At 39.9% G+C, this 27,588-nt stretch overlaps 1 protein-coding gene across 11 annotated transcripts in view; it reads left to right on the top strand.

Moving 5' to 3' along the window:
- The window catches only part of mcf2lb (mcf.2 cell line derived transforming sequence-like b), a 46,341-nt gene that overhangs the window by 3,398 nt on the left and 15,355 nt on the right, over positions 1-27,588 (top strand). For 2 of the 11 annotated variants that reach the window (XM_085136679.1, XM_085136675.1), the window contains exons 1-4: positions 2,968-10,059; positions 19,546-19,629; positions 20,667-20,781; positions 26,175-26,265. In XM_085136679.1, the coding sequence (XP_084992805.1) occupies positions 9,564-10,059; positions 19,546-19,629; positions 20,667-20,781; positions 26,175-26,265 (786 nt within the window). In that variant the 5' untranslated portion in view covers positions 2,968-9,563. Of the gene's footprint in view, positions 1-2,967; positions 10,060-19,545; positions 19,630-20,666; positions 20,782-26,174; positions 26,266-27,588 lie in introns of those variants that run through there. The other 9 variants (XM_085136681.1, XM_085136676.1, XM_085136682.1 and 6 more) reach the window with 6 other exon arrangements.

The following is a 27,588-nucleotide window of genomic DNA, read 5'->3' as shown; positions in this document are numbered from 1 at the left end:
CCCATGAGTATGGTTACATTTTGATAATGGTCATTTGTAACTGAGCAGATTTTTCACTGTTTCATTGCTGGAACATTAACTCAACAAGGAGGTGTATAAATCAAATACTATATTGCGTCAGGTTCCTTTTTAAGCTAAAGGTCAATGGTTCATTCTGCCCTAAGTGGGTTATGCTGTTCATCCTTAAAGGCAGAGCAGGTGTATAACCAGATGGATCCAGCAGGCAACTATCAGCTTCCAGCTAGCCAGCCATGCTCAGAGAGATATAGTAGGGGAGACCGGGGATAGTTGTAACATGGGTCAGTTGTAACACTTCCAATTTCTCCAATCAGGGCTAAGTTACAAATGATGTGACTCATTCTGTGCATGACCAACTCAGTTCTGCTATCACATGTGAAAAATCAGCATATTTTGTCAAACACAGACAATTTAACACGAAAAAAAGTAATTTGTATGCCAAAAAGTACGTTTTTCTACTTTATTTCAATTTCTAATAGCATTATCTGCTTTGCAGTTAAACTCATCAAACTTAAATTATGTTATTTGTATGTCTATGGAGATATATTCTGTGTAGGTCTTTAGTGCTAATGTTTTAGCCGTTGGCTGTAATGTTAGCTAGTTCATGGCTATAGGAGTCTGGATCAGTTGTAACAGCAACAGTCTGGGTTAGCTGTAACAATAATGCAGATGTTACAGCTTACCACACTATTACTTTAACTTCTATTAAACAAGTTAGGGCAACGACATCAGCAGAGAGAGGTTCACTGGTCACTTTTGTATATGCGGTTAATGCCATAGGCAACACAATTCCTCCACTGTTTGTGTTCCCACACATACATTATGCAGACCACTGTGTAAGAGATGGACCAGTAGGAAGTACTGGTAGTGGAAATAAATCAGGATGGGTGCAAGAAACAGATTTCCTCATCTTTCTGAAGCACTTTGCAAACCACACCAAGGTAAGCCATGATAAAAAGTAATGGAATTGCGATGCTGGTGAACAACTACATTTTTTCAGCTTCATTGTTATGTTCAAAATTGGTGCAAGAGTTACAGGTTACAGTGCCCACTGAGCCAATGAGGCCAAACTCAAGGAAGACCAACCAAAATGAATGAAATATTCAGTTGCAGAAAATTCCATAATTTGTCTTTTTTGGGGGGTTGGAATATGTTCAAAAGCTAGATTTCTGCATTCTGTCACACACACACATAGTTACATAAATGGCTCTAAGTGCATTCATGTGTTGAATAAACAAAGATTACATGTTAATGTTTTGTTAGTACCCTTATTTCATTGTGTTACATTTCACCCCAGGATATGTTACAGCTAACCCAGACTATGGGGTTAATTGTAACATTTCACTCTTTGTGTTTGAGGCCATATCATGCAATGGGTAATTGTGCTGCAGAGAAAATAGCTGCACTATTTAATAGCCGAGACATGTAAATACTTTGCATTACATTTTGAATCCACTACCTTAAAAGAGCTCAAATTTACAGACAGAAATGTCAAAAATGTTACAACTATCCCCAGTCTCCCCTACCTAGGGATAGCAAGAGTGGTAGTAAAAGCATTCTAAATTTGTCTTTTGCTAGTTACAATTACTGTTTCATGTAAAACAAAATCTAATGTATCACTATATATGTCCACCACTTTGGGATACACTGAAACATTTACTAAATGAGATTCAGTCTGGACCCCTGTAGTGTAGAGAAGATTTCACTCTGCAGTGGTTTATATTTAGCAGTGTGGCTGTGTCCTGTGACCTTCCTCTAATGTACATGAAACCCCAGAGGCAGGGACAGAAGCAGTAAGACCTTGACAAAGAATAGAGCATCAGTATAACTTTGATTAAATAGAGAAGAAATCATGAAAGGTGGACCTGAGGTAAAGATGGTGATTTGCTGCAACTGCAGTCTGACTTAAAAAGTAGGCCCTATATAGGATTTGTCATTTGTGTAGAAGGGTATCAGCTAAGCCATCAGCTGGTCAGCTTGGACTGCAGCTGAGCTTGACTTTGAGAAAATGCAATGCTCGATTTGAGGTCCCCAGACGATGAATCCTAATGGCTTTGGTGATCCCCAGTCAAAGTGTGTGGAGCACAGAGGAAAGCGCCATTATTAATAAGTGTGCATTTGTGGTTTTTAGTTAAATGCCCTGACAACTTATGGAGTTTTTTTTCATGACTGTAGACTCTTTACTTATTTGCGCTCTTTACACATCGGGTTATTGCTTTGGTCTGTATGAAGGAGAGGAAATTAAAGTTGTCAGTTCATCAGTTCATGCCCTGAAGCTCAAGCACACCAAGTGTGCTTGAGCACACCAAGTGAGGTGTGCTTGAACATTTTAATATCTTTGTCTGATATTAAAATGTATTGAAAATGTATTTAATCTAAATTATGTTAACTGTGAGAAATAGAAAAAAAAAAAAAAACAGGAAGAGAGAGAGAATAGGTTTTCACAGCACTGTATGTAAGTATGTGCCCAAACACCAAAGGGGTAATAGAAAGTTAAGTGTAGGAGGTGGAATATGTCATAAATGGGGGATCAGACATGATTAACAAGAAGATAGGGATGGAGGGATGAGGTGGAGATTAGGGCTGAATGTCTGTGATGGCCAAACCCGTGGCCACACTCTAAAGTCAGTAAGTCTTGTATTTTCATTTCTTCATTTGAACGTAGTAACACACTTTAGTTTCCAATAACTTTATTGATTGGTTTGGATACGTCTGTTCTATTTGTAAGCGTGCACATTTAGTTTACTTATGTATTCATATCACTTCATTACTTTGATTTTTGACTAACCTTTTTCTTTTTATTTCTTACCTGCCATCATCCCTGGGAGTTCCTGGACCAAAGATGGTAGCCAGGGTTTGAAACCACTAAATGCAAAAAGGGATAATTGGACCACACCAACACTTCCTACTGAAGGGGAGAATGTGTGTTTTGTTTCATTTAAAAAGTATTTGTATTTAATTAAATATTTGAGTTTAGGGTTTAATGGTTTTGATTTTCTTCTTTAGTGTTTAGTTGATAAACAAACTAGATTGTACTGCATTGTGTTGTGATTTATGATTGTGTTTGTTTGTTACCCCCTTCATGTGTCACAATGGTCTGATCAGCCATTATATATATACCCTTGTATGTCATTTGTGTTTAGGTCAGTTATGTTTGTTTGGGCAGTCATTTGGTTTGTTGTTTGCAGCCGTTGCCTGAGTTCAGTTTTGTTTCTTTGACCTCTTTTATGAGCTCAACATTTATTACTTTTGTAAATATAATTTTGGGGAGTTAAATAAATGAAAACCATATTTTTCTAATAATTCCTGGGACGACTCCTGTTTTTCAACTCGGTCCATCACAATGTCACTGAATAGCAAGCTAAAGTTGTGTGTCCCATCCGCTGTAGGTGCCTCATTGGTATGTGAGAGAGTGCATCTCCCCTCTCATCTCTATTCTAAGCCTATAAAGTGCAAGCTGCCTTTTTGCTTGCCAGCCAAACACTCACACAAAACCCTCAAATAAACCCATGCCTGCCAATAAGCAACCTCCTCTCCACTGTGTTTGCTCCTCCTCGGTTTCAGGCAACATAGTAACAAGAAACTTTTTAACTGTTGCCATAAAGTTTATGGGGGGGTTTTCTTGGGTTTTTTTGCTGGGTTTTTTGTTTTTTAAGTCTTACAGGTGATTGGCTTTAGCGCAGTAGTTTTTTGCACTGTGAATTTAATGCATGTAGGAATCCTGTGAGATAGAGGGAAAGAAAGGGTAGATTAGTTCAGGAGTAGAGGAGTATAATTAGCCTAAACAGCAGAAGGGGATTTATGCTCTGCCGGCTGCCCTCTGCTTCTGCTGCCTTCCACCCTCCTCCCCTCTTGTCCTTCCTTGGAAAGCATTGCTTCTCTCAGTTGTCAATAGTTCCACTGACGATGTGTGTGTGTACTAGGGGTCTGTGTGCGAATGTGTGCGAAGGGACCTGGGCTTGTTCTCACCTCTAGTGTGAACAGAGTTTATGCAGACAGTGACTCAGCTGTTTGTGATTCTGCAAGCTTTGCACTGTGCGCTTGCCTTGAGTCCTCAATGTGGCTCTGCAGAGGACAGTAGGCTTATCTTATATGTAGCCACTGCAAACATCTCCGCACAGGAACACGTGTGAGAGCATCTCTTTGTAATCCTGAGTAACCTGGCACATTAAAAGAAGGATCCTTCCCATGTCAGCATTTGGGAATTATGCTTTGGAGTCTGTCAAAGCTTTAAAAAGTGCAGCGAGAGGTCTCTCTCTCTGGATGACAAAGTTTGTTTTAGAGGGGTGAGACCAGCAGCCAGCTCTAATGTCTCTCCATGAGTTTCTTCGGGAGGGCGGTGAGGCATCGTTCCGGATCATGAACCGCCTCAGTCATCTTATGCAGAACTTGGAATTCTCTGGACTGGGCTCGGCTTTCCCTTTCAGCCCTGCCAGCCGCAAGAACTCCTGGAGAGCCTGGGATGGTAGGACTGAGAAAAAAAGAGTGTATTCTGTGTGAGAGTGAGTGTGCATGTGTGCACGTATACTCGCAACTTTTTGTGCCTGTGTGTGTATTTGCACATAATATATTTTTCATTGAAGCTCTGGCTAGAGTATGTAGGGCATCACGCCCAGAGACTCACATACAGTGTTTCCTGTGGGCTTCCCTTGCCCCCACCCTCTCTGCTTGGCTGTTTCTGTGTCTTGATGCGTATAACATTTTGTGTGTGAGTGCATTGACTGCGCAGCTTAATCAGCTGCTTCAGTATCCAACATGCACATCTCGGCAGCTGCACTGACATTTTTCCATAGAAGCAGTGAAAAATTCTTCAGCAGATGCAGAAACTGCAGCACAGAGCAGCAGAAGAGCTGGTGCAAAGGAATGCTGATTAAAGCTGCTGAGCTAACAGTTTGATGTCGTCTCAGCCAGATTGTTGCCACTTTTACTAACACACAGCAAGAAAAGAAATGGTGAAGAAAACCAAGAAGAGTGCTTCTCAGTGGGATAGTGGGATGCCAATGGTCCCGCTTAAGCCATGTGAGTCAGGGGTCTTTTTTCAGCGTTTTTCTTTATCTGGGAGATATAGAAAGCAGCTGTTTTCAGCTATTCTCCTGCTGACTGTCTATATAAATATTTTAAAACCTTTTGTATTCTTCATATTCTCGTTTCTCATGTTTCTCTTTGTGATTTTGTTAGATATTCATGCAGTGCCTGCTGTAGGTTTTACTTCTACATATACAATTTGTGCATATGCTTTATCTTGCATGATCTGAACACACAGTATGTGCATTTTTGTCTGTACCTGAAGCTATGAGATTTCGGAGGAAGGTTTCCATTTCCTGTCCTCCCAGCTCTGTTTAAGTCATTAGCTATGAGGAGAATTTGAGAGAGGGATCTCTGTTTTTTAGATGTTATGTTTTGTAGACTGAGACTATTAACTCTGACACCATGGAAAATTCTCAGGAGAAAAGATTAGCAAATGTTTTGGTGTAATAGTTTTGTTTGATTTCTTGCATTTGCAAGTAACTCATAGTCTGCCAGTCCTTCGCTCTTCTTGTTGATCAAAGTGATTTTTGCACAGTTGTAGCAGCCTTTATAATAACATTTGTAGACAGTGAAACTGTATACAGAAGTATGCTAATCGGCCACTTTATAAGAACTGTTCATTGATGCAAATATTTAATCTATGTGCCTACATGTGCAGAGTTGGCAGCATTTAGACATGTAGACTTGGTCAAGATGACCTGCTAAAATTAAAACTGAGCATTAGAATACATACGCCATTGAGTTTACATCAGAATGAAATTTCAATGCATTTACTCGCCATCAGATTGCACAATCTCAATAATAAATAAATCTAAAAGTATAAAATCTAAAAGTATAATCTAAGATATGTGCACATAATAATATAAGAGAAATGAGTCCATATACATTTTTATTGGTAAAACTTTACAGAATATTAACAATGGAGCAGAAAACCAGAGTAAATCATTATTCCAGGCATTAAATTGCCCTGTTCTAAATATACAGATGTGAAACGTTTAAAGAAATTTGCCTTGTGCAGAAAATAAGGAAGAAAGTAGCCAAAAAGGCTGGTCCAAGTGTTTCAGAAACTACTGATTTACTGGGATTCTTCCATAAAATCATCTCTAGGGTTTACAGGGAATGATCCAAAAGAAAAGAAATATGCAGAGAGCAGCAGTTCTCTGGGTGAAAAGATAGCTAGGCCTTTAATTTTAGAAAGATTTTTACCTGTGTCCTTACCTGAGCTGGTCAAGTTAGTTAATTCAATGAAAGCATCCTCCTGCTCTCTTGATATTTTACCTGGATCTTTGTTTAAAAATGTCTTTCAGTCTGTTGGTCCCTGTGTGCTCACAATTATCAATACCTCACTGGTTTCTGGTCAGGTCCCTGTTTATTGTAAGAATGCTGTCATTCACCCACTGTTAAAAAAACCTAAGCTTGATGCTTCTCTTCTTAGTAGCTACAGACCGATTTCAAAATTACCATTCATTTCTAAGATTTTAGAAAAGGTTGTGGCTAAGCAGCTTATAGCTGTTTTAGATGAATACAGCATTCTGGATAAATTCCAATCTGGCTTTCGTAGAGCTCACTCTACTGAAACTGCACTTCTTAGAGTCTCCAACGACATTTTGATGAGATGTGATGCAGGAGAATGCTCCGTTCTGTTGATGTTGGACCTGACCTCCGCCTTTGATACTGTGGACCATCATATTCTGCTAGATAGGCTGAGACACTGGGTGGGTATATCAGGGGCTGCTTTGGACTGGTTTGAATCCTATTTGCATGAACGATCCTTTTCTGTGGCTACCTCTAAGTACAGTTCCTCTTCTACTTTTCTTGCTTATGGTGTGCCACAAGGTTCAGTTTTGGGGCCTTTATTGTTCTTACTGTATTTACTTCCTCTTCAACACTTATTGAGCACTTTTAAGGACATTTCGTATCACTGCTATGCAGATGATATTCAGTTATATATCTCCTTTAAGCCCCATGAGGTTTCCAAGCTACAGATTTTGCATAAGTGCATAGACTCCATTAGATGTTGGATGGCTGGAAACTTTCTTCAACTAAATGAGGAGAAGACTGAAGTTCTTGTTTGTGCTCCTAAAAATGTTGTACCTAGTGTTATGGAAAACTTGGGTCCACTTGCTACATTTGCAAAACTGTCTATCAGGAGCCTTGGTGTTAGTATTGACTCAGCTCTGACTTTGGATGCCCATGTAAAATCTTTGGTTCGCTCCTGTTTTTATCACTTGAGAAACATTGCTAAGCTGAGTCCCATTGTATCGCGCTCCGAATTAGAAATTGTTATTCATGCATTTGTTTCATCTCGTCTGGACTATTGTAACTCTTTGTTTACTTGTTTATGTAAAGCCTCTTTGGAGCGTCTGCAAGTCGTTCAGAACGCTGCTGCAAAGCTTCTGACCAAGTCCTCCAAATTTTCCCATGTCACACCCCTGCTGATTCAGCTGCACTGGCTCCCCGTTAAATTCAGAATCCAGTTTAAGGTTTTGACCTTGACTTTCAGGGCTCTGCATGGACAAGCACCAACATATATAAGTGAACTTTTACATGCATACATTCCCAGCAGGTCCCTGAGGTCATGTGACCAGGGCTTGCTTGCTGTCCAACACACGAGGCTGAAAACAAAAGGCGACAAAGCTTTTGGAACTGTGGCCCCCAGACTGTGGAACTCTCTCCCTTTGAGCCTGAGATCTGTGGACTCAGTGGTCGCTTTTAAAAAACAGCTAAAAACTCATCTTTTTAAACTTGCTTTTGGTTGATTTTTATTTTTAGGTTTTAGCTTCTGTGAAGCACTTTGTGATTTTTATCTTGAAAGGTGCTATATAAATAAAGTTTTACTTACTTACTTACTTACTCTGGGTGAAAATGCTGTGTTGATCTCAGAAGAGCATCTCTGAACATGTCAAACCTTAATGTAGATGGACTACAACAGAAGACCACACTAGGGGATATTCCTCTCAGCAAAGAACAGGAAACTGAGGTTACCGTCTGCATGGGATTACAAAAAGTTGAGCCTTTTTCGAGCAGAAAGGAGGGGAGAGAGAGCAAGGAAGGACATGCAAAGGGCCACAGTTTGGACTCAAACCCCACCTGCTGCGTTTTAGCCAAAAGGCATGTGGCTTCCACCACTGAGCTAAGCTGGCACTCTGACTTTCAGTTTATAATGCAACATTTGATTGGTTGAGTCAACTTTGTGTAAATAACATAAAAGAATAACTCCATCCTGCACTGTACCATTCAGGGGGTTTGTTGGGTTATATTCGTATTGAAGATGTTTTCATGGCCCACTTTGCACCTTACTACTGACAGAGCATTGTTTAAATATCACAGTCTGAGTATTGTTGTTAACCATGTGTCAGTATAGCCATCTTCTGATGGCGGCTCCCAGAAGGATAACCTACTATCTCACAAATCATCTCAAACTGCTTCCTTGAACATGACAGTGAGTTCAGTTTACTCAAGGGGTATCCACAGTCACGAAACAAAGATGGTTGTGTGTGTGTTTTCTTTTATTCGACTGACTCTGTGAGCTGATTTGATGGACTGTGCCTTGTTTGACTTGCTCACTTTAAGCTGCATAGTTTTCCAGTCTAGTGGCTTTAGCTTGGAACTTATAAAGTTTATGGCACTGATAACCTGCATGCCCTTTGTCATAAAGCAAATTCCCACGTTAAACACACAAACACACCGATGCAGAGGCAAGCTGCACACACTTTACACAAGTATATGTTCCCCAAGCCATTTAGCACCACTGCATCTTCGTTTAATAGATATTGGCTGAATTAGGAGACAAAGAATCAAGTCTATTAGCCTTTTTTTAACTGAAATGTATCTTTTGAACAACTCACTGTAATGGAATCTAAATTGCCACTTTGTATTAAGAGACAGCGTCTTTCTTTGAGAGGTCTCCTTAGAATTAAGTCTTTCAGTAAGTTTGTAAGAATGGGGTCTTTTGAGCGGAGTAAACAAGAATAGAGGCTTTGAATGGATCGAGTCAGTGAATGGTTAAATGGGGATGCAGGCAGTCTTTGAATGGGTTGGTCAGAATGGAGGCTTTGTATTTTTAGTCCACATTTCCTGAGATAAGGCAGACGCTGATCGCGTGTTTTGTTGCCGTAGGTAAATGAGCAGTGCAAGCTGCAGTACCTTTAATAACCAAAGTGACGCACAGCAGCTTAATGTAGAACCTATTTCCCTATTCTTGATTAGTCATGAAGAGGCATGACTACTTCCTTTTTATTGGTCAGACTGTCAGTTATGTAAAGTTGGAGGCTTTTTAGCTAGTTAGATAACTGTCCTCTTTGGGGAGGTATAAAGGTAGTTGGACCAGGAGAGAGGGTGGGGTCTAGCAGTACACTGTAGCTTTTGTATACAGGGAAGGTAACCTGAGGTTGCAATAGGAAGTGCTCTCAGTTACTGTGTCTGCAGGCTGACCAAGAGGTTAAATGTAGTGTCTGGCGAAAGGTAGAGTCAGGATGAGAGGGAAATTGTTGTTGTGATATTGTTTATTAAGCTACATGGAAGAAATGCTGGAGAAGAGAAGTGAAGGAGACATAGACTGGGACAGGAAGATGGGAAGAGAGGAGATAGCAAATTTGGGCTCCTTGATGGATGTAGACATCGAGGTTGAGCTAGATCCTGGGTTTTGCTTGGAAATGGACTCAGAGGTAACTCTAGCGGGACAGGTGAGTCCAGGCTCACAGGAGTGCTCTGACAGTGAGGAAGTGGACTGGTTTGTAATTAAAGGACACACAGATTCTCTGGTTGTGGGTGAAGACATGAAAGAGGGAAGGGCAGCTGAGATTGAGGCGTATTACACGTCAAAGGAGAATGGAGAGACTGATGAAAATGTAAACATAGATATGGAAGATCAGAGGAGCAAAGAGGAAATGGTAGAGGAAGCATTGGATGCATTTTGGGGGCCAAGGGAGGAAATTGGGGTTCATGTCCGGCTCACTATTGAGGAGGTGGAAAGTTACTACAGATTTTCTTGCCGTTGCAACTGGTTATGTGGTAAGTTGTACCTATTCATTCTTCATCCTCTCTTTCTTTTTTATTGTTGTATTACATTAACAGCAGTTTAAGTAATGGCTCTCATATCTTCAAGGGGGTATCTTGTAATCATTAAGACATGATATTTTCATTCTTGAACTTTCAAATAATTCTTATTTTTCTTATACTGTGCGTTTGTGCAGGCCTCAGTTCATCCATGGTCTGAGAAAGTAGTTCCTCTCCCTTCTTTTTCTTCTGGAGTGTCACCTTTGATAAGAAAAGAAAGGCTAATATTTAGTTCTCTCTAAAAAATACCAGAGGTTCGGAGAGGATCACAGCACTGAATTTGGACAAGATCCAGAAATGACTGACATCACAATGTAAACCCAGTAAATCATTTGACCAAAGAAATCGCGATTAGGTGCTGAGCCACCACAAGCAGCAACAGTGCAAGTTGACAGAGATCTTTGAAGATTCTGTAAATCTTCTGAAGGGATTGAACCATACTGCTATTCTATGCATCCAGCTTTCTGCCATTTATGTCCAGACACCACTTCAAACTAACCCCCACACCGCACAATTTGGATATGCCCTCAAAAAACGTCACTTAGGAGTAATCAGGAGCCCAAACCACATCACCTGGCTGCTTTTGAAGTGGAGGAACAACAGCTTTTCATCCTTTTTCTAAGACCTTCAGCTGAAGCTCGGTGGCTTGTATCATTTTCTTTTGTTCACTACCTACATAGCCAAGGGCGAGGGTAGGAACATAGATCGACCAGCAGATTGACAGCATAGCTTTCACATTCAGGTCTCTTTTCTCCACATCAGACCGGTGCAGCGTCTGCAGTGATGCAGACGCTGCACCAATCCATCTGTCAGTTTCCTGTTCCACTCTTTCCTTGCTTATGAACAAAATCCAATATACTCGTAGAGCAATTTATTTGCTTTTTTTATACTAATAAACTTAGTGACCTCTTGTATCTTATTAATGGGAATGCTGTATTACTAGGAGCCCAAACCCAGTAGGATAGAAATGCCTCATTCTAACATGAAGTCTCAGTTTGCAGTGAATTGCAGCAAACTATTCTCCAGTGGGGACAAGTGAGCCTATATCAGCAAAACTATAACTATAACAGCAAAATGTTCCAAAAAACCATCAAGTCCCTTCACTGTAAGTCACAATGAGATAAGATAAGGGTTTTTTTTGTTTTGTTTTGTTCTTTTTCCAGGGGTAAATATCACCCCTTGCCTTCCTCCAACCATTTGCTTTATCTCTGCTACTCCTCCTCGTTCATGACCCCTTAAGCACCTTATTCCCTCTTGTTGCCCACCCAGTCCCCCACTGCTCCGCTTCCTGCCCCTTCCTGATCCCAACTGTTAATTATTTGAATTTTATATATTTTTTAGTGCATTACTATAAGATCACATAGAGGGAGTGGATCAAGTGAACAGCTCTGGTGAATGAAGCAATTTCTTAACCATATAAATTAACAAGAAAATAGGCAGTTTGTTTTGTTGCATGTGCGTGTGTGTGTCAGTCACGTGGGCCTGTCAATCCAGGATTTCTTTCCCCTCGTCTACTCCTGCTTAATCTGTGTCAGTAGTGGCAGGCAGTCCAGGTGTGTCACTGTGACCCACTAAAGTTTGACCAGTTGCCCACAAACGTGTACGTGAGTGGTCGCTAATCCCAGTCGTTAAGCTTTCTAAAGAACATTAGCGCCTCACCCAGCAGGTGGTATGTGGTTGTGTGTCTGTATGTGAGTATGCAGGGAATGTTGAAATTACTTGAACATTATTTAGAGTGAATATTTTTTGTAACAGACATAGTTACTGTATCACTAAAGAGCAGAATGCTCTAATAATAGCATCTCAGTCATCTTAATGTAAAGAGTGCTCTGTTACACGTACATCCTTGTCTCGCTTTAGGTTGTTTTGACACCACAGATACTCTGAGGAGAGAAAATACAAAGAAAGACAGACTGGAAAAAAAAACTTCATAGTTTCAGTGTCTTGTAGTATCTGATACTGTTTCAATTCACAGCCAGAGGGGCTTTTAGCATTGTGCATGTGTGAATAGTTTATGCAAGCATGTGAGAAAATTGTGATTTGTAGAGTAAGGGCTATAGGAGATACAATTGGTATGAAGACTCTAATAAAGTAATGTGTAATAATAATAATACATAGTAGAAGGTAACCATAAATAAGGTTATGTTAACAAATCAAAACAAAAAAAGCTGTTAAAAAGGAGCCAGATCGGATATTCAGGGGGAGACTTTTCGGTAACCGAATAGCCCCTTTCTCTAAACAGTGCAGCTATTGCCGGCCTGGGTCGGGGCCGGCTTTAATTTGATCTGCGTGGGAGATTCTGGGTGCAAGGTGTGGTTGGGCAGGTCAGGAAGTGGAAACTCTTGGAGGTTTCTGTGTGAACTTGAGCACATTAGAAGCTTGCGAGCACCTGTGAGAGCTTTCCAGATGGCTAGCCTCATGCAGCTTTGTGTCCAATGACCTCAGGCACTGCTGGCCATTATCGACGTAACAACACTGCTTTACCAAGTTACGAACATCAGATATGGTCATTTATCTAAGCCTATATCCACTTGCTTGGTTTCTTTTATTAAAAAGCCATTTGTGGGAGACACCCTTGCTTGAGGTTAATTTGAGAGAAAAGAGGAAAAGAGAGTTTTTGTTCCGATTAACATCTGTAGGGGTCAGTCAGTAGAGAACCTTTACTATCGCTTGGCCTTAAAAGCATTGAAGGGACAAAACTAACTCAGTTCAAAGAAAAGAGGATTTTTACTAAAACAAACTGAGGTTCAATCAGTCAGTATGTGATCAGTATGGTCTGCACACCTACATTTAGGAGGGTAATGTACAATAAATTTGTCCAAGCTTAGTGCTACAGAAACATGTATAGTGAAGGAGATTATGAGTCCGATTATTTGACTGATGATGGCGACTGGGTCAGGTTTTTGCTTTTGAAATGTACACTTTACTGAACTTCAGACACATGCGTCAGTGTATTCCTGGACGTGGCAGATTAGTGTAATCTTGGAGTCCACCTCAGAGGTCTCCGGCTGTCATGCAAGATTTAAAACCACCTGCTACAGTAAACAGAGGCTGTACAGGACCACGTGTGATAGGCTTCACAGAGGTCATGCCATTGAGGTGCACTCCCTTTATTGCTATTTTGGTTTCTTACACATAAGGTGGCTATAAAAACAATGCTGAAAACCTATTTTCTTGGCCGTCTTGTTACTGATTGACTTCTTAAACGACTTTTTTTGTCAAGTTTGTTTAATGCCGCTTTCTCCTAACTCCTCTTAACAGCTTGGAAGAAGGCCAGTGTGTATCAAAAAATCTTAACATCTGAAAATTACTGACGGCATTGATTTGTTTACTTTTTGCTAGATCACAGTTATAGTCAAACACAATATGATTAAGCCAATATTACTCTAAGCAATCATTCATAGTACAGGCTAAAAACATTTTGAAAATCTGGTGAAGAGCAGTTCTTGGTGTTTGAAATGTCACATTATCTTTCATTGTTGGGCTGTTTTAAACTGACCACGTGTTCTTTTCTTGGCTTGCATGTGCCTTGCATTTTTAGTTTATACACAGAACTTTAAAAAGATGCCTAATATTCCATTTTATTCAATTTTTTCATTAGACTACTATTATGGAGAGAAAAAAACCACGAGCACTCATACGTCTGTGAAAGGGCTCTGCTCTATAAACTCAACAACAATTAGAGATTAGATTAACAACAAGATTAGATCAAATATGGACTGAGAGGGGAAAGGGCAGCAGTAACAGGGGCCAAGTGTTACACACACAGTTGCTTGAAACAGAAACAAACTGGAGTGATTACTTACTCTGCACATGCTCATTAGGATTCCCTCCCTCTCTCTCTCTGCTTATGCTGACTGACTGCACAGTAGCTTAACTTCTGCAGAAATTCTCAAGGACAAAGCTGGTTTGGATATAATGAAGTTATATGATGTTTTGGATATGAAGCATTTTTCTTCTGCTGTCTAAAGTTTGGATGACTGTGAATTCAAACTTACATCAGTTCTATCCCTGTGTTAAAAATTTAGATCAACAGCCCATTATAACGTAGGTGTTCGTAACTAGAATCCAGGATTTTAATGTACTGTTGTGGCTGGGTCTGTGACCCAGAATTTTGTGTTTATTTTTGCATTTGTGATTTATAATGTTATATTGAAAGGATATTAAGATCTAGGATTATCATGTGTTTGCCTTGACTTTAGTTTCGTTTATGTTTCTCCTAAGTCTTCTGTGTTACTCTCATGAATTTCTTGTCTGTGTGCTTCATGTTGTCTAGCCGGTGTTATGTCACATGTTTCACATTTTTTTTCCTGTTTGTCTTGTGTTTCTTTGTTCAATGTGTTTAATTTTACTCCTCCCTGTAACGTCGCTATGTTCATTTGTGTCAGCTGTTTCCCCATGTGTTTCCACTTCCCCTGATCACCTCCTGTATGTATTTAAGTCCACTGTCTTTCTTTGTTCAGCATCAGGTCGTCTGTGTTAATTCCTTCTGCGGCACGTCAGGTTAAGAGTTTTTCATGAGTCTGCTCAGTTCATGGTTTTTCATCACAGTTATTTGCATGTTCCTGCTCAGAATCATGTTCCTGTCTGTAGTCATAGTTATCATAGTTTAATCATAGTAACCACAGATTAGTTTCCCGAGTTTAGGTTTTAGTTCAGTTTTTGCCCCTATTCGCCTTCTGCCTTTTGTATTCAGGTTTAATCAGCCTGAATAAACGGCTAGCTTTTTGTTTGAAATGCAGTTTTGTCTCTTTTTCGCGTTACACGCCGTCGGCTCCCCCTGGCTGTGACAATCTATTGGGGGCCATTGTAACAGTTTATTGTTATTATTGTTGTTTAAAAGTACATTTTCCACTACACTATGAAAAAGCATATCTTGTGTAAAATAGTGTTTTTTTTTAATGTGTTAAAACAATATTAGCTTACATATGGACGGGGGAAAAAGAAAGCAACAGTTTGCAGGTATATGCATGACATATACAGGTGAAGCATGTGAAAAATAAATAAATACATATCATCTATTTTACTTCGGATGCTTTTAAATGAATATATCAACATGTTTACATGATCTTATTATGTTATTTTATCAAGATCTGTTATGCCATCTGCCATATCTGTTGTCAATACTAACATGAAATACATTAGAAACTTGTTTCATCAAAGCATTATCATACATTTAAGTCACCTGTACTTTTATTTAATATGTAGACTTAAAATCGAATTACCACTAGAATAGCTTCCAGGTTTTTCAAGTCTTTGTAGGCTTTGGCACATCCTGCAGTACCCAACATTTAAACAAATTTTAAAGTATTTAAGCTATATCATTAGATACAAGTGCAGCAATGTGATTACCTCAAAGATAGCTTCTTTTTGAGATATAGTGGCATGATGACTTTTTTATATAATAATAAGAAGAATGAATTTCATTTATATAGCGCTTTAGAATTCCACTATTCATTCACTCACTGGTGGAAGCAAGCTACAGCTGTGACAGAAGCGAGGTTGCCATATCGCGCCATCGGCCCCTCTGGCCATCATCAGTAGGTGAAGTGTCTTGCCCAGGGACACAACGACCGAGACTGTCTGAGCCGGGGCTCGAACCGGCAACCTTCCGATTACAAAACAAACTCCCAACTCTTGAGCCACAATTGCACCGATCATGTTTGTACACACCAAGGGAGCCATTTATAACAGTCTGACTTCCTGGATATTGCAGTCTTGTCCTTATTAGTAAAACAGGAAAACACCTATTGTACTGCTAGTTAGTGTACATATATATGTTCCTTTTCTCAATAAATGTTACAATAGTCCTCGGGCTTCCCTGCCAACAGCTGGGAGCAAAACAGATTCAAAGGACAGACGAAGACGGCACATTTAAATGAGTCCTATCAGTGTATATGTGTGTGTTGCTTTGTTTGAAAAGGGAAGAGAGTGACATGTTTATTTGGTTTCCCACTACACTAACTCTCTGATAATGATGGTGGTAATACCCAAAGGCCAAGTAACCTGATATGAACTGTTGTCAAACAAAGAGTGACACTAAGACTTTGGTTTGTTTAAGCTACACTAAGAGAAGTGTTTGCATAAAGGGAGGGTGTTAGTCACCTAAAATGCACAGCAAAGAAGGGAACACTATGGTTAACAATAAGGTTTACTGTATGCTGGGCAACTGTGGCTCAGGGGGTTGGGAAGCGCATCTGTAACCAGAAGGTTGCCGGTTCAATCCCCGTGCTCTCTGTCCTGGTCGTTGTGTCCTTGGGCAAGACACTTCGCCTACTGGTGATGGCCAGAGGGGCCGATGGCGCAATATGGCAGCCTCGCTTCTGTCAGTCTGCCCCAGGGCAGCTGTGGCTACAACTGTAGCTGCCTCCACCAGTGTGTGAATGAATAGTGGAATTGTAAAGTGCTTTGGGTGCTATATAAATGCAATCCATTATTATTATGATGGACTGAAAGCACCAGGTCATATCTTGTCTGTGCTTTGTTCTGGCGAATATCATGGACACAGGTATGGTTCTGGGGACAGACTCTTTATTCGTCTGACTTTTCTGTATATTTCTCTATACATTGGATTTCTTCTGAATGTTTCGTGTGTGCATGTAGAGTCTAGAGTCGAATGTTTGTCAGCTTACCAAGTCTTGAGTTTGCTAGGATGAGCTTAACAAACCATTTAATTTACTGTTATGTTGTCTCTCTTAAGTTCTAATAATTTCCATGCGTATATTTTTTAGGCACCCCCTTCCTTATGTATGTTTGTGGACTCTTGCTATAGATATCAAAAGAAGCATAACAGCTTGCAGTATAGCCACAACATTAAAACCAATGACCAACTGCAGATATAGCTCATCAGACCAGTGGCAGTCTCCAGTCAGGACACTGCTACATCACAAAATAAACAAGAGCCTGGGCTTGCAGACTTTACAGATCCCAACGCAGTCAAGCAACCAGGAGATGTGCCAGAGCACGCCCGATCCACAGAGGCCCCACTAATGTCCTTTTCAAAGAAAAGATTGTAAGGATGAGGGAATAAAATAACACTTTTGATACAGTGAAACAATAACATGTGAATCCAGTTTGGATTATTTGCTTTAGGAAAATGAAGCAAACAAAGTCAGACTGATACCAAAAGTCAATATTGCTCTTCAGTCTTATGTTAAGCAGTATGTCTGTGTTCACATCCATATTTACAGGAAGCTTCCCTCCTGGAAACTTGATGGCACAAATAAATGTTCTGTCTCTCTTTTGGCTCAATATAATACAGATTTCTGTTCCTGGATAGATCAGTGAGCATGAATGTTTATGTAGGAACTAAATAGAGTGGTGCTTCAGATTTGTCCATGTTCTGTTTTTAAATTAAATTATTAGGTATCATTGTGGACCTTAAATGCATGGCTCAAAAGAACCTGATGTAAAAGATGCCAGAACGCTGCTGCAAGAGAAAGAAAACCCAGAAACAACCACACATCTGATTCTTCCCCAAATTAATTGAACCACGACTGAAAAAAGGATTGCCACTAACTTTCTACTCAACTCATAATTAATAAATAATAAACACAACTGCAAAAGTAACACAGGAATAATGCCTGTGCTGATGGAGGTGAGGGGGCAGAAGCTCCAGCTTCTTGGGTTTTATATGAGCGAAGGTGAAACTTCTGCAGCCAAACAACAGTAGGAATAAATCTGAAGCTTAAATGTAACGGTAGAAAGTTAATGACAGGGTGACAGATGTACTGGTACACTGGGGCAAGTGTAACACTTATATTATTGAGCTCGTCACATAAAACACATCTCAGCATAAATAATTAAATACCAAACTGTCATAGCAAATGGCACAGAGTTCATTACAGCAGTGCCACATTTTCTCTGCTTGTTTTCCCTACTCAAAACCAATAAAAAACTTTTTTAATAAAACACAACAAAGCTCACAGAGCTTGTTTAGATCTTTGATATAGAAACATGTGGATGATATGTATGGATTACAGTAGAGTACTGCTTTTTTTATGGATGCTGTGGAGGTGGCTTAGTTTAAATGTCTTAACAGTGGGAGTGAGTGATGTTCATGTTTTTATTGTATGTATATAATGTATGACTATCTGTGGCTATCTATGCTTTGGCAATTTATAGTTTTTATTGTCCTTTGCTGCAGTGCTATCAGTTTCAAGTTGAGCTCTGGGCAGTTTTTATTGTATAGTTTCCATTGCATATAAAATACCAGGCAGTCATAACCCCTACAGCATTCACCGCAGTAGTCTAAATCAGCTGTAAGTGTTGCTAGAGTTTTGCCCTCTTCATCACAGCAGCCTGTGCCAACATCAGTAAGCGACCATGCCACTTCAGCCAGATTCTTAATTCATGCTTGCCCAGTTCTAACTGGTGTACCAAAGTAAGTTTTCCTGTTGAGCCCCTTCTGCTTCAAATCATTGAGAAGTGTTGAAAAGAACACCGAAACTCTTATGTGATGCAACCGGAATAGTTCAGCAGAAAGTAACATGTTAATTTAAGAGCTGATTACTCGAACTGTAGTGAGAGGCCAACCAAGGACATAAAGTATGTTTTTAGTCCCTTTTAATACATATTCATGAGGGTTAAAAGCTCAGAAACTGGGATCTGTAAAGCTTTTTCAATATGTATTTAATCTGTTTCTCTGTGCTTTGTGGGGAAGATTATTTTGGAAAGTTGTCTGTTGCGTGATTAAAATCTCCTTCCACTTCTGCATATTATGTTACAGCTTGTCTAGCCTACGAGGCTCCCTAACCTCTAGTTTGATCCCCAGTATAATTACAATCTCTATCTCCAACTGGGGGAATGACCTTTAATCTGATTAATTTAATCTGTATGAGGCAAGCACATGGGCAGATCAAGGGCTGTTGACAAAGCCTGTTAACATATTAGTACTGTTTGTTTACAGCAAAAGTAACCTGCGTTTTGGTGAAATGAAGTATATATGAAAATGCACCACAATATACTGTTTCATTAATGAATTGTGTGTAGAGATAGTAGACAAATATTTAGAACCATGACAGTCTAAACCAGGGGTGTCAAACTCAAATACACAGTGGGCCAAAATTCAAAACTGGAACAAAGTCGCGGGCTAACGTTAATATTTATTGAAATATATTTATTCCTCCAGATATAAGAATGAATCTTTTCTTATGGACTCAAATAAGTTTTGCTGGAAAACTGAATATGGAACAAGCAAAGTTTAATACTAAACAATATATATATTAGCTGTATAATACCAGTAGGCCAGCTCTAATAGTAATTTGGTATGGCTTCGCGGGCCAAATGTAATTAGGCTGCGGGCCAAATTTGGCCCACGGGCCAGAGTTTGACACCTATGGTCTAAACAATCCTGAAATTAATCTGTCAGACTTTGCTAAACTTTGTGTATTCGGTTCAGATGTATTGCTACTTATAATTTTGTAACTTTTTTTCCTCCAGATGAGATCATGCAACTGGACAGCTGTCCTCTCCGCGCTGCTGACATCACTCCTGACCTCCAAAAGAAGTTTGCCTTCCTTTCAGGTCAAATTGCCATGTCTTTTTGTTTTTTGTCTTCCTTTTTGTTTTGTCTGTCTGCTTCACCGGATCTGGGTTATTTGTCATTTTGTTTGCTATTTTTCAATGATCAGCACTCCTCTTGAATTTTTCATAATTCAGCTGAACAGGACATCTTTAATTTGCCATTCAAATTTCCCCTCTATCGGTTTCCTCTTCACGGTTTATCACATTACGGCCCATTCCTCATTGATACTGTTACCTGGAATTTTTGGACTTACTGCCTCCGCATGTTCAGCGTTTTCACCTCCAAAAAAGTGTCTTTTTAGCATCATTTTAAAGACATTTCAAGCTACAGCAAGTCCTACAGTGACAAAAATCCTGTCCAAGAGGCAACCTTGTGGCTGTGGCAGAATTGGGAAAACATTTTGCAGACAAAGATCTAAGCAGACATTGAAACCATGACCATGCACTTCCTGTTGCTATAGTGATGAGGGAGGAAAAGGCAGAGATTTATATTCTAGTCATGAGCGCTGACAGAGCAGCTGTTTCGCACAGGGACAGGCATGCGCGCGCATGTGTGTGTGTGTGTGAGTGAGTGAGGTGAGACTGTTGTTGTCAACGTTATTCACTGTGTGCAAACACTGAAGCATCCCTCTGTTCCATCTTTAATTGTTATATAATCTTTTGTCATCGTCTTATTGAGAGTGAGAACAATCAAATATTTATTTTTTGTCATTATTTCATGTAAATGATCTCTGAGTCTCGAAGTCTCAAACCTGATGCAACATTTAAATCATGTGCTGGAAATCAGTATCGGACCAGTGGCTTTTTGCCGATTGTCTGTTGAAGAGAACGAGAGCCTACAAGACTATATTTTTTATGTGAATATATAGTATTTTTTTCTGTCCAGTCTCCAGTATCACAATCTAGTCTTCACATCAGTGCCCCCTTGTGACTGCATTTTTTGCTCTATTCTTATGTCCTATTAAACAAAAAGCATTCTTACAGAACTCCCTATTTTATCTGGAATGTTTCAGTGTGTCTTGTTTTCCTTTTCTTAGGAGGAAGAGGAGATAATGGCAGCCCCATCATTGTGTTCCCAGAATTCCCTGCATTTGGGGAGATCACAGACAGGGAGTTTCACAACGTGTTGACCTACCTGACAAGCGTCCCAAGGTAAAGTCTGAACTTTTTCACCTCTAATTAAAGTCTCATCTCGCTCACCCTGTGTCACCTTTCTTTTGGTTTCTCTACGGTCATTGCAACAAAGTACTGCTGATGAACATGTCCAGGTTTATGGATAAACCATGTGGCCCAGACAGTATCAAATATTATGTAATAAAATAGAAAGGCTTTGAAAGTGGCTCAAACTAGGGAAGTTTTCATGCTGATCACCTGAACTGAAACTAGAGGAAGGATAGTGATGGACTGGAAGGAGTGTATGAAGTCTGCCAGTAGGTGGCAGTAGTTAACTTATTACAGCCTCACTCTAGATTTGCTCAAAGAGGAAGACTCAATTACCTCATAGCTTTGTATAAAAGAAGAGGGCCAGTTGGGATTCCTGTGGACACTTTTTTATAAGTGTTCTTCAGTTCAGTCTTTGTTCACATGGGCAGAGCAGATGTCGAGAGAAGAGGAAAAATGTGCAGGAGCGACTGTTTCTCCAAATTTATTTTATAATCAACACCTGGCTCTTTAAATCATGATATTTTTTATGTTTTTTGATTTAGCTTATCATCTTGTATGTCCTGCCTTCCCTTCATTCTGCCTGAAATGTCTCATTGTGTATAAATAGAAACCAGCAGTGATTCTAGCGGGTTGAACCTGAATAATGCATACAGCTAACCAAAGGGGTGTGTGTGTGTGTGTGTGTGTGTGTGTGTGTGTGTGTGTGTGTGTGTGTGTGTGTGTGCGTGTGTGTGTGTGTGTGTGTGTCATGGCCGCTTGCTCACTGAGGCATGTCTCTGTATCCATGTGTCTGCAATGGCCTTTAGTCACAGCACAGCTTTTCTTCCTTTAACAGTGGAGCTTTAATCACTTGAAGTAAATACCGAGTTAGTTGGCCAATGTTCGGCTAACTTTATTTCAGTATGGGCTTAATTTTCCTAACTGGATACAATTTAGGTAATGCACTTACTTGTTGGTCACTCTGTCAAGTGAGTGAGGGTCAGCCACAGGGTGAGATGGTGCTGAGCCAGCCTCAAGCTGTTCTGAATGCACAGACAGATGGCTGGAGATACCTGAGGGACTGACACCACGAATGGGGCACACAGAATCCAGGGACAAATGTCTGTTCTGACCTTGGACAGCTGCTGCTTGTTTGAAATTAATACCACAGGATCGATATTAATTGTAGACATAATTTCTTATATTGATACTCTCATACATACGTACGTGTGCATGCTTGACTGGCTGGTTGCTGGGATGTGTTGACTACTAAACTAATTTGGGTCTTGTCTTGTGAATGAAGGAATCTAATTAATTGACTCTATTCTTTGCATCCACCAACACTCAGTAAATGAACCCGTAAATGGTTTGTGTATCTTGGGGAATACAGTCAGCAGACAGACTGTGGGGGGAGGGGCATTAAGCTGGTGCACTCTCTAGACCATGACGAACACTTAAAGTGGACATGAAACACTACGTATAAAGGTTAAGACCATGGAGCTCTACTCTTAAAAAAATTGTCATAGATTTAACAGTCTGTGACTGTGAAGTGTTTAAAGCTGCAGGTTTTAGCAAATGCATAGCACCATCTTGTGCCAGTACAGAATGTGATGTCACAGGGGTTGGTGGGTTGGTTGCTGCTAATAGACTTAGATTCGTTTATGTAAAATAACTGGTGAAAGAAGCGATAACTCAGTGGAAAGCAAGGAAGCTAAAACTAAAAAGCGGTTTACGGTGGTTACTTTATTTTTACTGTGTTTTTCACTAACTGATTCTTTATCGTTGGTTAGCTGCACTGAAACAGGAGAATCCACTTGTTGGCCGTAATGTTAGAGTTTGCAGAGTACTTTATAAATAAGGACTGCATGGAGGAAATCCAGTTTACAGCATATAACATTTACTACATGCACATCACAACACAAGCATAACTACGTTTTTTAACCAAAGCACAACTGGGAATGCCAATCTCCATCAGAAGGTCCGCAGCAAGGTCCAGATATAAATGAGGTCACTTAGATTTGGACCTTGTTTTTCCTCACTTCTTGTATGAATTTCTAATATGGCACATCCAGTGTCTGCAGTGGTTCCACTACCCTAGGGGACCTACCAATTCTTGCAAAAAATGAAAAAATGCCTATATAACAGCAAATATGATCTTGGACTTAGGCTCATTTTGGGTTTAAACCCAGTAAATAAACACCGTGTCCAGCTTTCACTGAAATCTGCTAATATTTCTAAGTAGAACAGCAGTTCTTGTGCCTTATAGAGGGATGGCTGAACAGATACGTTGCCATCACATAACTTCATCAGTCCTTCAGCCAGATCTCGTTACACTATGTTGACACAGACAATTTGAACACAAGTTATTGTTGTGCATCATGTTAAATAAACCAGTATAAAGCATCAAATAATTATAGTTTGTAATTCTTCAAAAACCATGCAAGGACCTTGAGAACTGGCCTGAGGAAATTGAACTCTCACTTTTAGAATGAGATAATCAGTGAACAGAACATTCTACATTTGTTATATTACTATAGTAAGTGCGGAAATAATTATATATGACTTTTAATGTCTTCCTCATATCACACTTTGTAGACTGATGCCGAAAATAAAATGAAACCTCAGTACTTCCAGAGACAGTTTCACTCTAATGTGACCATTCAATGACTGTTAATAGTTATGTCTAACGTTACATGTGAGCAGTGTTGGTCAAGTTACTTGAAAAAAGTAATCAGTAACTAATTACTTCCCCAAAAAGTAATCCCGTTACTTTACTGATTACTTATTTTCAAAAGTAATTAATTACTTAGTTACTAATTACTTTTTAAAAACACGATTTACAACTGGAATAGGTAATAAAGAAATAGATCTTTCAGCCCAATCCTACTTTTTCTGCATAATCCATCATACAAAATGTAATCAAATGGAAAAGTCTTTTTTTAAACTTGTTTTATCAGTTTTAATCTTTTAACTTTATGCATCAAGTAAAAATTAAATTATATGCACCATTCTCTGACTTGAAGAAATTAGTTTAACATTTAAACCTATTTTCTGCACATTCCAGCACATAAAATAAAATATTTTTTGTGTTTACACTCAGTCTTTCAAATAGATGCAAGTAAAACACAGCAGAAAATAAATAAAGTCAAAGACTAGCGGTCCTTTTGCTCTACTTTCACCTGTAAAGCAGGAGTAGGGCAGGCAGAGGTTTGCCCTGGTGCAGGTGTGGCGCAGCGGTCAGTGGAAGAATCCGCGAGTTTCTCTGTGAGTTTCCCATTACGTCTTAGCGCACTCGGTGCTTGCTTGGAAGTTTAGGGGGTTTTTTCGCTGTAAAAAGAAGTTTTCTTCACCACGCACAACAGACGCTAATGTTTTTGTCACTTTTTATGGAATCAAACTCAAAATAAGGTCAGTACTTCCACGCTTTAAATGCTGCACGCTCATACTCTCTCCCATACTCGATGTATTATCCATTGTTGATCTGCACACAGCTGTTGTCACAAACGTCGCACTGGCTTACGTCATTGCCATGAGACATTCTCGCAAAAAATCACGGTTTCAGTAACGCAGTGTTCCTACAGGAAAGTAACGGTAATCTAATTACCGTTTTTGCGATAGTAACCCCTTACTTTACTCGTTACTTTAAAAAGTAATCAGATTACAGTAACGCGTTACAAGTAACGCAGATTGTGTGATATTCCAACAAAGACACAACTACAATTGTTAGTGTGTACAATCAAATTGTAAGATTTTTGTTGATAACGAAAGACCAAAGAAAGAAAGAGAGGCCCAAATGACTTCTCTGAAATCACACTGTCTCTGATCTAAGTCTATATTAATTTGGTCTTTGCTAGAGAAAATCATTTCAACTTCATAATACATTAAATTAACAGGGATACAATCGCTGCGAGAAAATCCCCTTTAGAAGTCAGGCAAATGGTCTTGTTTTCATAAGCATAATCCAAATCAAAGTTTATTTTCATTTATTTTCTTTCTTATAGATTCACAAATTAACAATTTGATTGTTTCTTATTTATTATATAACACAGATGCACATTTCTTTGCCCTGTTAAAAGACAAGAGGAGGCCAGAGCTGTACCATGCATGTTATGTGTTGCATATCCACTAAACCAGGAGATTCATCCCATCACTGCAGTGGCTTTGGGCAAAAGCTTTTTCACAGCTCGACTCACAGCTCGAGGTGCTTCTGTACCCTTTGTCATAAGAAATCCAATTATTAGAAGGACACTCATGGATGCGCCCCCAAAGCACCAGAAAATAAATGTCTCTGCACATGAGTTGTAAAGCAATGACTGTGTGAAACTGCAGGGGTGAAAAGTGAGGAAGATAGAGGAGGAGAAAAAGGAAAACATGAAAGGGGAAGGAAATGCCAGTACATACAGTAAGTAACAGCATTAACTAGAGAGGCAGACATGAATAGATTTACTAATACTGCAAGCTTTGGGTGCACACTGTAAATGCTCTTCAGAACCTCACTCACATCTGTTTTGATCCGTTGATTGGCTAATAAAGCTGCCCATTGCTATGCACCCTTGGTTTGGTTGGCTCTTATTCCAGCAGCTCTTGTCTCTCATTGGTTAGCTCACAGATGCAGTGAAGGGGGTGCAGAGTCTGGATCCTGGAATGGTCTTAAACATTTGGCTGCCTCTGCTTCAAACAGCACAACACACTGGGATCTGCCTCCTCTACTGTGTTTTCATTTTGCCTTCTTTGTTACACGGACTGCTCTTTTTTTAACTGCTGTCACCTTGTCTACGCAGTCAATAGTTGCAGAATGAAAGATCTGAAAACAAATACTTGAAGCTTATTGGAATATTTCTGCTTGAAAGGTAATGACAGTGCTTTACCACTACCTGAAACAGGATGCACATGTTTCAGGTAGTGTAGATAGGTTTCTGCTGGTAAACTGCACGTGCGGCCGTCAGTAGTTGTTGTCAGTGTTTACCCATCCCCTCCCCATTTCTACTGGGACCACAAAGGACAGCAGGGGAATGGGGGAAGTGAGGGCTGGAGGCTGGTGGCCAAGAAATCTGGAGGCGCTTCACAGTATCTCCTTTTATTGATGGCACCAGCTGTCTAAGAAGATAAAGAGCAGCACAACAAAACTGAAATCTGTGAACAGGCACTTGGCTTCACTTCTGTGCCATAGAGGATCCCCCCACCCCCCACCCCCCCTTAAAGCTCTTGTGTTACAAGAATTCCCTTCTTGTCGGTCGTTTGGTTGTAGTACAGGCTGTTTCCATGTAAAAAAACAAAAAACAAAACTGATATGACATCCTCTACACTGTGCTGCTAACTTTCTCACCCCTGAACCATCAAGCTGGTCACAACAGATCTCTGTTTAGTTTGTGCTGAAAACGTTTCCTCCTTGTGTGTTCCAGCTTGTCGTCAACAGGCGTGGGGTTCATCCTGGTGATTGATCGCCAGCAAGACCGATGGGCAGCTGTAAAGGGGACCCTGCTTCGTATTGCAGTAAGTTTGTCTTTGCCTCTGCAGATCTGAGCGTGCACTTGCCTTCTGCATGAGTCTCACTGGGACAGAAACAGATATTTCATCAGCTGTGAGAGTGAGGGGACCGAGGTTTGACAGGAACTGCCCGTACACCATCACTAATGGGAGGATGAAGCTTATTAGGCCTCAGAGAGATGTTGTAACTTTCTCTACTTAACAGTTCCACCACTAATATATGAGAAAGCACAGCCATAAGCTCTCGACCATTACCATCACAGCCAGTGTTTTCACAGCTATGGGGAAAAATAAGCTGAAAATACAGCAGAATGTGTTTGTTTTGTTCACACATTCATTTAAATCTCTCACTCATCATCTTGGCTTTACATTGATTGATATTTGGGCCTCTATTATAAACAATTGAGCAAATTAGTATAAATGAGTCACTTAAACGCTGCTCACAGTGGCTTAAAGGACTCCTGCATAACCTACTAAGCAAAGTAGCCTTTTGTATGTTTTTCAGCTGCTGCATGATTCATCAGGATAGAGGGAACTTCTGATATAATCTCTTCCCTTGCTCATTAATCCTACTTCTTTTTAAATGGAAAACTGACACTAACAGAATAAGGGGGATGTTATTTTGGAGCATGTTTCCTTTGTCCCAGGCTTTACGTGTGTACAGTGAGCCAGAGTGTCTATATGATCATCCATGTTTCAGGCTTTCTGTAGGGAGTTGATGAAGCACTGGCAGCGCTCCATAGTGTATATAGATGGGGGTGGGAATCACCCTCTTACACAATCTCTCAGTATTGTTTAACTGGAGCTAAACCAGTGGACTGCTGACAAGCACCATGATTCATATACTAATGGAAGAAGGCCACTTTTCTTTGGCTTAGTAGCTTCTTTATGTAACAAAAATGAGCTACTGTGTTGATCTCCAGTATAATAGAATTGCTCCACTGGAATCAAAAGAATCTCAGGATTCTTCAGACATGGCAGATGACAAAGATGGTGTGTAGGACAGTTTTCCTTAAGGAAATCTACATAGAACAGCATTTTTTGTGTGAAGCAGATCCTCACGTGTCTATTGAAAACACTGAAGGAGGCAGATGTATAAAAAAATGAAATGCCTGAGTGGGAGAGCAAACGATGGATATTACCACCCACTGTCTCCAGAGATATGGGAGACTCACTCAGTCATTTCAAATTAAATCAAGCTTTATTAATCCCACAAGGCAGACTTTTACAGGTTGACAGGCTGGTAATAAGGGGCCATTCAGTCAGCCCTGTAATAATACTCTGCTTGAAGTGATTCCACCAGGCTGTTAAATACGTGGTGATGAAAAG

This window comes from Neolamprologus multifasciatus, chromosome 16 (assembly GCF_963576455.1).
Source record: "Neolamprologus multifasciatus chromosome 16, fNeoMul1.2, whole genome shotgun sequence".
Taxonomy (NCBI): Eukaryota; Metazoa; Chordata; class Actinopteri; order Cichliformes; family Cichlidae; genus Neolamprologus; species Neolamprologus multifasciatus.
Note: the sequence above shows the minus strand (reverse complement) of the source record. Positions and strands in the feature narration are given on the sequence as shown.